The sequence below is a fragment of the Sander lucioperca genome, chromosome 14, assembly GCF_008315115.2.
Source record: "Sander lucioperca isolate FBNREF2018 chromosome 14, SLUC_FBN_1.2, whole genome shotgun sequence".
NCBI lineage: Eukaryota > Metazoa > Chordata > Actinopteri > Perciformes > Percidae > Sander > Sander lucioperca.
This window is the reverse complement of record NC_050186.1, coordinates 13,078,402-13,091,872: the sequence shown is the minus strand read 5'-3', so window position 1 is coordinate 13,091,872 and position 13,471 is coordinate 13,078,402. Positions and strand designations below refer to the sequence as shown.

The window sequence follows — 13,471 nt, the reverse complement described above, 5'->3', positions numbered from 1 at the left end:
GAAGATATGTAGAAAATCGTCACAGGTCAGATTCAAACCCTGGACCTCTGCGTCGAGGCATAAGCCTCTCAGTATATGTGCACCTGCTCTACCCACCGATCCAACCCGGCCACGTGTTGGTTTCAGTTTGTCTCTGAATAAATACTGCAGCTCCTCAAGACCCAAGTAAAGTTCCGTATCATGCAGAGAGTGATGATTTTACCATGAGCATCAAAGAACTCATCGTCTGTACTGTCGTCTGAGTCTCGGGCGATGCTCTGCATCCTCCACTCTGAAATGCTCTGGTGAGACGGACTCCCTGTAAACATACACAACACAACAGGTCACAATGTTATTCTTATAGAACGATGTTTGCCAAAAGCAATCTCAAATAAGTAAAAAGCCCAAACTGGTCCTCACCGCCTCTCTTAGTTGACCTGCTGGATGAGTGAGAGGACGTTGACCACTGCTTGGTGAGCTCCCCTCGTGTCTCCAGTGAGTCTCCCAGTTTCCCTCCGCCTCCTTCCGCATCTGCAGCCGATCCCACGGCCTCAGCTCCCTGCTCCTGGTCCTGGCTGACGGCCTCTGCTCCCCCCTCTTCATTCAGGCTGTACTGGGCCATCTTCTTAGCTAAAGCCAGCTGGGTCTCCAGCTCCAGCAGTCGGATGTCCTCGATGGTCAGGCCGTACCACTCGTCCTGCCAGCACCACGCCTGCCGGTGGGCTCGAACCATCACTTTACGCAGAGCTGGACGGACAGCAACACAGATTTATTGCCATTTTAGTGAAGAACAAATCATATTTATGTGACATACATCTATTAAATTGGATGAACCTCAAGTATAGCTATGGTTGGTAAATACAGAATGTATTGTCAGAGATTCACAGTGAAGCACGACAGTTAAAGGGCCTGAGCAAAAGAGAATGAAATGAAATCTGCGGCTCTCCAACCAGACAAGGAGGAATGTTTTTAGCATATAACACATTATAATAATGAATAATGAATAAGAAATGTGGCTTAAACTTCTGTATTTTTATTGTACTAAGAGTGGTTTCATTGATAGAAACCAAGGCTAAGATAAAAAAAAGCTACAGTTAGTTTACATCTCTAACCAGAAACTGCAAGAAAGAAAATTTTATTTAATTAAAATGAATTTAAAGCATGCAAAAAAAAACAAGACTGCAATGTAGTTTTTGTAATTAAAAATCAATTATTTAAGTTTCTAAACTATTTTCTTTTTTGACAAAAATAATAAAAAATTAAAAATATTGTGACAGTGCTGCAAGAATATTCCATATAATAAATATATTTGGTATTCTCTCGATACGTAATTCTTGATCTTGATCTCAGTGACATTAAAAAAATGTTCTTTATATCTGAAAATACAAATAAAAACAACAGACTAGAGAAATCCTTGGATCCTCTAAACGAGATTGAAAGGTGATCCGTCAAAGGAGATTTTCATTTCTAAATTGAAATCAATGTCTAAACAAGCACCAGCTGGTTATGAAACCTGATCATAATTACACCACCCAACCTGGCAATAAAAGCCAAAATTAGCAAACAAAGAAAGCTATTAAATTAATATCCAGTGGAAATAACCTCTGACACACTGATCAAGCTTGAACGGTTCTGCATTATACAACCCAAAGACCCTTCCAGCACAATTTATAATAAAGACGCCAAGTTAGAACTTGTATGTGATGATAATCCGGTTTAATGCAGATGAGATGCAGTGAATATTTTAAAGTTGAAGCCCAGTAAACAGCTGCAGGTTTATATTAGCACATAAACAAAAAGGAGAAGTTCTTTACAAGCACGCGTGTTAAAGTGACAGTCAATGCAACGGGGACAAAAAGGAAAACACATTTTGTGGTTTTAGATGTGTTGATTAGACAGACTCAGAGCGAGAATGCCATGAAGACAGAGCAGCTGCTGCTTCATTAGTCTGGAAGTAAACGCTGTGAGGAAGGGAGCCGAGGGCTGAGAGAGCGTAAACCGTGTAAACAGTCTTAAATCACAGCAGTGAAACAGAAACATTGGCAGGAAATTAATCCAGTCTGTTGTGTTATCTCAGGGAGCCAGACTCTTCTCTGTGCTCCTGCCTCTCAAACACTTTCTATAAGGCAGCTTCAGTATTTTATTTATTTGTTTTACCTGTCCTCTTTATTATTCCTCACACTCACCCTCGTCTCTGCTCCACACCAGAGCCTTTTCATTAATCAGTGGTGTATTATTAAAGTGCCCATATTATGAAAAAATCACTTTTTCTGGGATTTGGGGTGTTATATTGTGTCTCTGGTGCTTCCACACACATACAAACTTTGAAAAAAATCCACCCATGCTGTTTAGAGTGAGATACGGTTTCTGAATGTGTCCTGCCTTCAGTCTCTGGGTGAGCTGTTCAAAATCGGCACGGCTTGTGACGTCACAAGCCGAAACGAGCAGGCTAACAGCAACCATTAGCTCGTAGCGTTAGCATGCTAACGCTATGGCTAACGCTAGCATGCTAACGCTAGCATGCTACCTCGTTCTCAATAGCAAAGCACTGCTACAACACACACAAGTTCACCATAATCTACAAAAGAACTACTTCCATGTGCGCCCTCATTTAGAAGTCTCCCAGCTAATCCTGCCTTGTAACTGACCAAAGTTGTAGAAACAGCCTTTCTTTTACTGTCTATGGAGCTAGCTAGCTGACATGATCTACATCTGAGCTACTGGGCATGTGCAGTGCAATCAAAGATAGTACAGAAGAAGAAGAAGAAAAGAGGTCTCACTCTGTAGCTAAAACAGAGACCAGCTGAAAAGAGGATCTGCAGCAGTGAGAGAGAGCACTGCAGTACAACACAAATATGGTGTTTTTTGAAAATTAAACCATGTAAACCTATTCTGGTACAACCTTAAAATACAATTATGAACCTGAAAATGAGCATAATATGGCTGCTTTAAAGAGATCAGGTCTATTGTTTTCTTATGGTTACTCACCGTCTTCATACACACACACATGCAGACACAAAGACCCAGAAAAATCCTAAATATCTTTTGACTTTTTACGTTTGTTTTTTTACTTGATGACATTTTAGCATTATTTCTTCATTAAATTAAATTTTCATTAAATCTTCAAGGTTATAATTTTCAGGGTTATCCTGATTTATTTTGGTTCATTCCCAACTTTTTCAGCAGCATCACTGATTTTTCAGGATTATTTCCAACATTTCTGACATTTTACCTAACATCTCAAAATGATTATTTTTAGGATTATGACCTATTTTTTTTTACTTTTTAGAGTTATTCTAAACTTTGAAAGTTCTTCCCACATTTCATCATCACTGACTTTTCATGGTTGTCCTTTACTTTTTAAATGAGTTATTAACAACTTTTTAAGGATTCTCAGGAATATTCCCAACTTTTTCATGGTTATCCTTTACTTCTTAGAGTAACTCTCAACTTTTCAACAGCATCCCTGATTTGATTCATTCAGAATGGACCTTTAGGGTTACTCACCCTTTTCCCAACCTTTTCTGGATTTCTCAGACTTTTTAGATTACAGTCTTTTTTACAGTTATTGACTTCTTCTCTCTTCATCTTTAGCCCTGGTTTTTCTGGATTATTATTATTATTATTAGATAGATAGATAGATAACATTTATTATTAGACTCACAGTCCATTTAGAAAAAAAAAAAAGAAAAAAGGACAGATACAGAAGGACAGACACCAATTAAACAAGACAACTATACCAGTAATCCCATAAGGTTGACTGGTATCGCACAGCACTGAACCCCGGATCAATCAGTTGTAAAATGACAGAGTTAGAAGAAGAATTCAGGCGACCAATACATTTATACATTAGATTCCTCAGTAAAGCAGAGAATGTAATAACTCCTGCTTGACAAAACAATTCACTTGCACTACACCACCTTGGTTTTCTGAGTAGTATGCGCAAACAATCATTATATTATTATTATTATTATTATTATTATTATTGCCAATTCTTTCATGGTCAATCCAGATTTTTAATTTGAATCCCTGACTTTTAATTGTTATTACTCATGCCATGTTACATTATTATTCCTGAGTTTTAAAGGATAATTCCAAATTTTACAGACTTGACCTTTAACTTTTACAATTATTTCAGACTTTTCATGGATATCCTTTACTTTTTAGAGTTATTCTCAATTGTTTAGGGCTAGCCCTCACTTTTCTAAAAACTGTCACTGTTCCAATTATTCCAGGGTTGTCACTGTCAATTTCCTGGGTTTACTTTTCAGGAATATGAATTTGGAATTTCAGCATTATTCCTGACTTTTTTTCATGGTTAACCCTGACTTTTCAGGAACATGCCTAACCTTTTAGTGGTAACAGTAAGACTTGACTCATTGAGAAAGAGAAAGAGAAAAAAAGGAAGAAATTGCCTCAGAGGTGACTTGTGTCAAAGAGTGCAAACACTTAAACACACACACACCATCTGCCATACCTACCCACGTCATGTATGAAGCGTTCGATCTTGGACTGCATGCCCCAGTATCTGAACTCCACTTTGCAGAGCTTGTAGGCACACATGACGGGACTTTCACCATGATTCTGGTTGATCTCCTCGATCCAGTCGTCTGACAGAGGACCCCGTTTGGTTTTGACGGACTGATACAGTTTAGGGTCTTCCTCCGCCAGGTACTCATGAGGAGGGATGTAGTCCTTCACGATGTCTATGGGGTCTGCAAGGGGGGAAAAAATCATTATGAATCACACAAAAGCCAAACTGATGTAGATGTCAGCGGCAGGTATGAGCAGGACAGATGTCACGATGACTGAACACCAATGTATGAATAGGTGTGCGTGACTTTTGTGTAATAACTCCCTGCAGGGAATGTGTCTGCAAATTTCTTCTTCATCCCAGTGACTTTTAGTATTCAGAGACACTCTCTCAGAGCAACACTCCCTCAGGCTGTATTTGTCCACATTACACTGTCTGCGTTTTCACTGCACGTAACACTGAAGATTTGACTCCTGATCCTGCTCACAATGAAATCAAAGTGTACTCTGGGAGTTTTCACAAAGGTAGCAGAGGGTGTGTTCTTGTGTGCATGACTCACCTATAGTCCTCTGTCTCTTTTCAGCAGAAGACATATTGAAGACGTCCAATTGATTTCCAGTATCTGGTTTATAATACGTCTCAATGTCTATAGAGAATTTCTCTACAAAGGGACAGGTATACCTGAGAAACAAAAGAGAAACGGTTGTTTTAAAAAAAATGTAATTTCTTTATTTATTTATTGTTTGTCTCTTTTTTAGTCCTTGTTACTTTGTTTACTTATTTACAGCTTGTTTGTTGTCCCCATAATTTTGCCCACGACATATGTATGTGTGCCTAATGTTGATGTGTCCTACATGTGCAGCTTGTGTATGGGATTTGATTGATTTCTTTATTTAACTTTCACATCTCTTATCATTTTGTATTTGTTACAATAATACTAGTCCACTTGATCAATGGCTATTTGATCCTATGTATGTCCTATAAGTTACTTGTATCTAGTTACTATTATCATATTATCATTATCAAAAGTAGACCCAAGGATTGTTTGGGGTGGGTGGGGGGTGATGAGGGGGAGGGAAAGGGAGATGGGAATTCTACAGTAGTGTAATTGTATAAAATTGCATTGAAAAAAAAAAAAGGAGTACGGATTTGTGTCCCTGAAGCCCCTTCTTCCATCACTTTGGCAGTTTATGGCAAAAAAAAATGAAATACTTGAAGAAATGCACCAATCTGTGACAATTTGTCTATTAATCCACAAATCAAGTTATCTGGAGGATATAAAAAGTTGATTATTCAGCTGAAATTGTTTCAACAAAAAAAAAAAGGCGCCATCAGCAATATCAATTGTTACAGTATTTCATTCGTTCAGATTTATGAATGTAGAAGCCATAAAATAAAAACCATTAACAACGTTTTATTACTAAGAGTTCAGTCTTTCTCCTTTAAGTAATGCCAGCTGCCTAAAGTCTCTTTATGTAACGCATCCTTAAGTGTGAACAAATATTTTAGCACAGGGATGATATTAGTGTCCGAGCACTTTCATAATATCTTCATGTCCAAATGACGATTCATCATTTTTAATACGTGCGATGAGTCATTTTCCTGCTTTTGTGTGGTGGTCTCACCGGGTTCGTGTGTAGGGGTAGGCGTTCCACGACTCCTCTTCCACTCGGAGGGCAGCTTGAGGCAGAATGGCACAGAACCATGACGGGATGTGTTTTCCGATGTGGTAGACCTTGTGTGTGTACTGACCCGAGCCTCCGGGGCCGTCCTCGTAAGGCTTGTTCTCCAGGATCTCCACGCCGCTGCCCTCGCCACAGCTCTCCTCTCTGCTCTTTTTCTGCAAGGCGGCAGAAAGATGACAAGACAGACAGAGGGAGGAGGGGAGATGTAGGAGCTGCTTAGATTCATCATGCTGTACATTTAAAAAAGTATTATGTTGTCTTACATTTCGTTATATTATTTCTGGGTGTAGGTTTGGTATTAGCAGTAAAATCAGAGATTCAATCCCCCCTCCAGAAAAGACATTTCCTGCATTTATATGCATCTACATATTATAACTATTACTACCTCCGCAAAGGAGGTCATGTTTTCTGCTTGGCTTACTTGTTGGTTTGTTTGTTTGTCTGTCGGCAGAGTTATGAAGACACTACTGGCTTAAAAAACACTTCTACTTTTTGTTAATAAAGCAAAGATGGCCTCCACAATCTTTTTTTTAAAGATAATATTTTGGTGTTTTTCCACCTTTATGCAATAGGACAGCGAGGTGAGAAAGACATGCAGGAAATCGTCACAGGTCGGATTCGAACCCTGGACCTCTGCGTCGAGGTATAAACCTCTCAGTACATGTGCGCCTGCTCTACCACTGGGCCAACCCGGCCACCTCCACAATCTTTAAAGAAAAATGTTGTACTTTTATTTTAGGAAAATATAACTGGAAATAAAAACAATCATAGCTTAGCGACAACAGTTAAGCTCAGCAGGTCTGTCAAGCTTTCGATTTTTGTATTTTTGACATTGAAGGGATGTGCACTTAATGGTATAATCTCTCACACTGTTGAGAGATATTTTATTGAGTGAATCAAACCGAAACTTGAGGCAGCGCAAGCAAAACCTCATCCAGACTTTCTGCCTGACACATCCTCCCTCCTTCCCACTTCCAATGAAACCCCTGAGACCCTTACACAGCGCTCCTGCCTCTGATTCAGGTCTTTTCCAACCTTGTGAAAACCCTCGGAGCAGGATGGATGATGCAGCAGAGGGAAAGTGATGAGCTGGAAAGAAAAACGCTGCCACACGGGGAAAAAAAAAGGAATAAACTGCTTCTCTTTTAATTCTTTTAGTCACACCCTCCTAATTTCTCCACAGCTCACTTTGCCTCTTATTCTTCTCTCTTCCCCTTCTGTGCTAAATAATCCAAACTCTGTTTAGTGTTTTTTTACAGATGAGTTCAGGTGAGGCACACTCACTGTGTAGAGGAAGTGAAATCAGTGGTTTCCTTTTCTCCCCAGCATGTTACCTCCTCTAATAATAAAAGGCAGCAGATGGTTCAACCCCACCACACAGATCCTGAAAGACTGAGCTGTGATTTAAGCCTGTTGCTCCACAGAGGGAGATGTGGATTACAGCATCACTTTATAAACACACAGCATCTCCTTAAGAGGCTCTCCATTTAGACTGTAACCGACTTGTTTGTGTCTATAGGCTGGTAAAATATATCAAACCCCTCCAGGATCTGATACAGGAGCCCAATTATCTAAATTACCTTTGAGTTTAAGAGAAGGGAATCAACCATTGCTGAAAGGATTCGTAAATTAATCAATTAGTCCGTCTATAAGTGATCAATTATAGCACTAATTATATGCAGTACACTCAGATATTTAAAATATTTAAATTAGAATAGAATATAAATGTATCAAAAGTAGCACTAATGGAAGAAGTCAAAAGGAAAACTGTATATAAGTAATATAAGGAATATATACAATACAGTTATGTATATTTACTGTATATAATACATTTTTTTATATTGTAGTGTGGATAGAAAAGAAATTCTAAATAAGAAAATGTCAAATATTTGCTGTTTCCAGTTTATAAAAATATGATCTTTTCTCAGTAATCAGTCAAAATGTGCATCAGCTGTATGATTAAGCCCAACATCACAACGATGATGATGAAGATATAAATGAATATAAAGATATAAATGACCTAATGCAGTGTAGTTTGAATCAATTAAATACATCTTAACTTGTTGTTGGCATAAGCTCCTAGGCTTTAATCTTACAGCTGAGTCAGGCAGATGACGGCACCGTAGATACTGTACTCTGGTGTCAAACTGATGATTGAAAAGCTATTTTATTCCTTCCGTTGTACTGCGCGGCCAGTCGAGGAACAGCGCTACGTGAATACAAATTATCGCGATCATTATTAACAGCAAGAGTGGGGTGCTCAGGGTCAAGAATGAGAGCTCAGATTGAACACGGAGCTCTCTCTCTCTCCTGAAGACTTTAGGGAGGTGATATCGGTAATGAAGGTCAGAGGAGGCAAAGAGCTGGAAAATTGCTGTAATCTAGCAAGTAATGTAATTTAGGTGAGGAGCTAAGGGCCTTGAATTACCTTCCTCGTGTCTGCTGCAATACAGGAGAGAGACAGAGCACACAGGATCTGTATTAATGACACATATCTTAGAGCTACAGAGTCGACTAGACAGCATGTCTGCAGGGATTTTTTTATACATCATTATGAACAACATACTACAGGTTGAATGAGTTATTCTCTTGCAAAAATAGTCCGAGACAACCAAGACTGAAGATCTAAAGCTAAAGATGCAGTCAGCAGTTTTAATATATCCACCTCGCGGTAACATAACCTTCAGCTTCCTCTCTGCTGCGTTACTCGAAAACAACCATCATGTACAGTAACAGTGGAAGCGTTTCTTTTTTAGATCATTTTTTGGGGCTTTTCCCTTTATTGTACAGTGACAGTGGACAGACAGGAAACGGGGAGAGAGATGGGGGACGACACGGAGCAAAGGGCAGCAGGTCAGAGTCGAACCCGCTCCGCTGCAGGACTCAGCCAACATGGGGCGAACGCTCCTACAGGGTGAGCTAGAGGCCGCCCCAGTGGAAGCGTTTCTGAACCTGAAGATGTAAAGATGCTGTGTCTGCTGCTCAGGTGATTAACTGTCATCACAATCAGACACACACACTAGCGCTGCAAAGATGAATCCATTAGTTGTCAACTATAAAATTAATTGCCAACTATTTTGATAATCGATTAATCGGTTTGAGTCATTTGTTATGAAAAACAGTACATTTTCTCTGATACCAGCTCCTTAAATGTGAATATTGTTCTAGTTTCTTCTCTCCTCTGTGACAGTAAACTGAATATCTTTTGAGTTGTGGACAAAACAAGACATTTGAGGACGTCATCTTGGGCTTTGGGAAACACTGATCCACATTTCTCACCATTTTCTGACATTTTAGAGACCAAACAACTCATCCATTAATCGGGAAAATAATCGACAGATTAATCAATTAATTGTTGTCGCATTGAAAATAATCGTCAGTTGCAGCCCTAACCCACACATAAGCCTAAGAGAGTACAGCAGCTCTGTGAGACTGGACTAAGGCACAGCTGTGCTTCGAGCTACAGTAAATTCAATTCAATACAATTTTATTTCAAGTAGTGTCAAAATATGACAGAAGTTATCTCAGGACACTTTACAGACAGAGTAGGTCTAGACCACACTCTATTAGAAATTCTACTAAAGAAATTCTTAGTCGACTAACACTTATATGATTTTGTCGATTAATCGATTAGTTGATGTAATCGACAGAGCTGTGCTCTTTGAGAGGTGATTAAGACTAGAAAAGCACAATATAAATGTAGTTAATGAACCATCTGTAAAACTGAGTTTCTCCACAATTAATCCTGCAAAAGCACCACTTTAAATCTTGTATTTACCAGAAATGTGCTCATAAGTTTCTTGGAAATGAGTAATTAAGCATGAATAAGCATAAAAAATGACTCATCAACTAAAGAAATCTTAGTCGACTAAGACCAAAACGACCGATTAGTCGACTAATTGACTAAGAGGTGGCAGCCCTACACTCTATTAATGCTAAAGTTAGTGTGCAAACATGAAAAATAAATTGTGGACCGACTGACCAAACAACCAACCAACAGAGCGAGCTTTAGAGCTGCTGGTTCGCAGCTAAAAAGTTACAAAGTCTTGAAGTCCTTGAATGTACCAACAAGCAATGACGTGACACGACTACCAAAGATCTACATAAGGAAAGCTGTGTCAGAAAAGCATTGAGAAGCTTTTATCCAGTTTGAAACAAGGACACAAAGTGTTCACGAGAAAGAAATCTGAATAAACAAAAGTGTTCGGCCAATATCCAGAAAGAAAACAGATCCCATGTACAACTGGGAAAGTGCGACGAGCTTTGTGCAGACACTCTGTGGAATTATAATGCGCCTGGCTTTGCTGAGGGTCTCGTTCTGCCGGGCTGAGATGCCCCTGAATAATTTATGTGACACCGCAAGGTTAGCATAAACCAGGGGTACACAACTCCCCTCCTCAGGCATACGCACTGGAGCAACAGTAGCATGCATCAAACGTTATCACTGGCTGCTCAGACATTTCATACACCCCATACATTAAATTATGCCATTTTTCAAATTCTGTGCTTGCTTTCAGTTTGAAACTGGCAACAGACAACACTCATGTATCAAACTGTCAGTTCAGTGGTTAAATAAAAACAAAGATGCAATGAGAACTCATATCCTGCAGCAACAAGTGAACAAAATTATGAAAAGAATAGTGTAAAAAAAAAAGCAAGAGCAGAAAATAGTTCCCTTAACAGATGATCATCGGTTCCCATTAAAAATTGAGCAACAACATGTTTGTGTTCATTTTTTAGCCAACATGGCTGTCTGTTGGCCCACCACTCTAATCCAGACTGAAATATCTCGACGAATATTGGATGAACTGTTGTGTAAATCTGTGCAGAGTTTCATGATCCCCAGAGGATGCATCCTACAGACTTTGGTGATCCTCTGACTTTTCAACTGCTGCCATCATCAGGTTAAAATGTTTACGCTTTAGTTTATGACCAAATATCTGCAAAACTAATGACAAACTACTGACAAACTATATGGTGAACATGGTAAACATTATACCTGCTAAACAGCAGCATGTTAGCATTGGCATAGCAAAGCTGCAGTAGAGGGTGACAATTTTTCGGGAGTGCGTTTGGTTAATCGCGGTCAAATCACTTACGTGAGGATACGTAAGGGAGTCAATTTCACTGTTGGTAACGTGATAGGGACGAAATAGAGCATAGAAATCAACGGGAGCGGGACGTAGAAATGTGTGTTTTGAGTGTGAGAAGATCTCCGTTAGGAATTACGTAATGAAATCGCCTAGGCCTGCAGGTAATGCATGTATAATGCAGCCTAAATTTTGAGGGAACCTCAGTGATTTGACCGCGATTAACCATACGCACACACGCGATATCAACTGGCTTGTTTCCTCCAGATAGCGACACACACCTAGCCTAGAAATCTAGACGCACCCTAGTGGCAGCAAATTTATTTTGCAGCCAGGGGGATCTAGGCACTCTCCGTTGGCTTGCGAGCTGGAAAAACCAAACTCTGGTCAGGCCAATCACATCGTGTATAGAGTCGGTGGGCGGGCTTATGGCTGCTGCTGCTGGGAACAGCGGTCTTCTGGAAGACTTGGAGTTAAGCTTTTCTTTGAGAAAAGAACAAAGAACGGCACTGAAATCATTCTTATAAACGGAAGATGTGTTGCTGACCAGATACGGCAAAAGTTTAATCTATCAACTAGCTTCGCTACCTTCTTCGTTGCTCTGCCTGGTTGTAGTGCTTTCCTATTACGTGCAGAGGGAATTTGAAAGACAACCGTTTATCCCGCCCCTCGGATTGAGCTCCGTCAATGGTGAGTTCCCAGACACAACATCTTGATGTGGGTCTGGCTTGTCAGGCTAACGGACAACATCTCTTTTTCTTTCTCTCTTTTCCGCAGGTGGCGCGCGAGCCTGCTTGCGGTGTGAAGCGCAGAATCCGGGGGGGGCAGTCACGATCGGGATATGACGGGAGAATTTCCGTGTCACCCTCTAAGCTGCAGCTGTAACCTCAGCTATAATTAGCTGTTTAGGACACATGCAGCTAACAGAAACACATGTACAATCTGTGAAATGTAATCCAATAACTTTTTTTGTTGAAACTGTTGTCAGTGTCGATCTAACCCTATGGTAACTTTTGAGGCTGTATGAATGTGATGGACTGATTTTAATTTGGGTTTCTTGGACAGATTTTTTAAAACCGTTTCTTAAGAGTAATAAAGCTTGGATTACATCAACATCATTTTTAACTTTTTTTTACGTTTTTATTTTTACATTCCCTCTGGTTCAATATAGTGAAAGTGAGTTAGTTAAAAGGTAAAAGGTGTAAGGCTGGTGATACTCCATCTTATTCTCAACTAATTTAATGAAAAGACCCAAACCAACACTGAGTCCCAATACTTTCTAATTTCCCTGTACTGTCTCTTCCTTGAAGACATTTAATTATTTAAAAAAAAAAGAAGTGAATTTGCTAAAACAGCTGGTAACTGTAATTTTATCAACAAACCGGAGGAAATAGAGCATTTATTGGGAAACATTTTCAGCTGCGTCAACAAATGTGGATTAATCCACACTTGTTGCTCTAGTGAGAGACGGTATGTTTGGGATTGAGTCAAAATAAACTACAGTGTGTGTGTGTGTGTGTGTGTGTGTGTGTGTGTGTGTGTGTGTGTGTGTGTGTGTGTGTGTGTGTGTGTGTGTGTGTGTGTGTGTGTGTGTATGTGTGTGTGTGTGTGTGTGTGTATGTGTGTGTGTGTGTGTGTGTGTATGTGTGTGTTTGTGTGTGTGTGTGTGTGTGTTTATGTGTGTGTGTGTGTGTGTGTGTTTGTGTATGTGTGTGTGTGTGTGTGTGTGTGTGTGTGTGTGTGTGTGTGTGTGTGTGTGTATGTGTGTGTGTGTGTTTATGTGTGTGTGTGTGTGTGTGTGTGTATGTGTGTGTGTGTGTGTGTGTGTGTGTTTATGTGTGTGTGTGTGTGTGTGTGTGTGTGTGTGTGTGTGTGTTTGTGTATGTGTGTGTGTGTGTGTGTGTGTGTGTGTGTGTGTGTGTGTGTGTGTGTGTATGTGTGTGTGTGTGTGTGTGTGTGGGCTTGTTTAACTATATTCGTGGGGTCCAAAAACCGGGAGTCCAGTATACTTGTGGGGTCCCAACAGCCTTGTGGGGCCCAAAATGCTGGACCCCACAAGTTTAAAGGGCTGTTTGAGGGTTAAGACTTGGTTTTAGGATTAGGATTAGGGTTAGAATTAGGTTATGGTTAGGGTGAGGGTAAGGGTTAAGGTTAGGCATTTAGTGGTGATGGTTAAGGTTAGG

At 39.9% G+C, this 13,471-nt stretch overlaps 1 protein-coding gene across 4 annotated transcripts in view; it reads right to left on the bottom strand.

Annotated features, from left to right (window-relative positions):
* The window catches only part of LOC116051047 (membrane-associated phosphatidylinositol transfer protein 2-like), a 51,411-nt gene that overhangs the window by 14,147 nt on the left and 23,793 nt on the right, over window positions 1-13,471 (bottom strand). For all 4 annotated transcript variants that reach the window (XM_031301281.2, XM_031301282.2, XM_035991852.1 and 1 more), the window contains 5 exons: window positions 6,139-6,353; window positions 5,073-5,194; window positions 4,461-4,694; window positions 400-726; window positions 203-298 (listed from right to left, as the gene is read on the bottom strand). In XM_031301281.2, coding sequence (XP_031157141.1) covers window positions 203-298; window positions 400-726; window positions 4,461-4,694; window positions 5,073-5,194; window positions 6,139-6,353 — 994 coding nt within the window. The remainder of the gene's footprint in view (window positions 1-202; window positions 299-399; window positions 727-4,460; window positions 4,695-5,072; window positions 5,195-6,138; window positions 6,354-13,471) is intronic.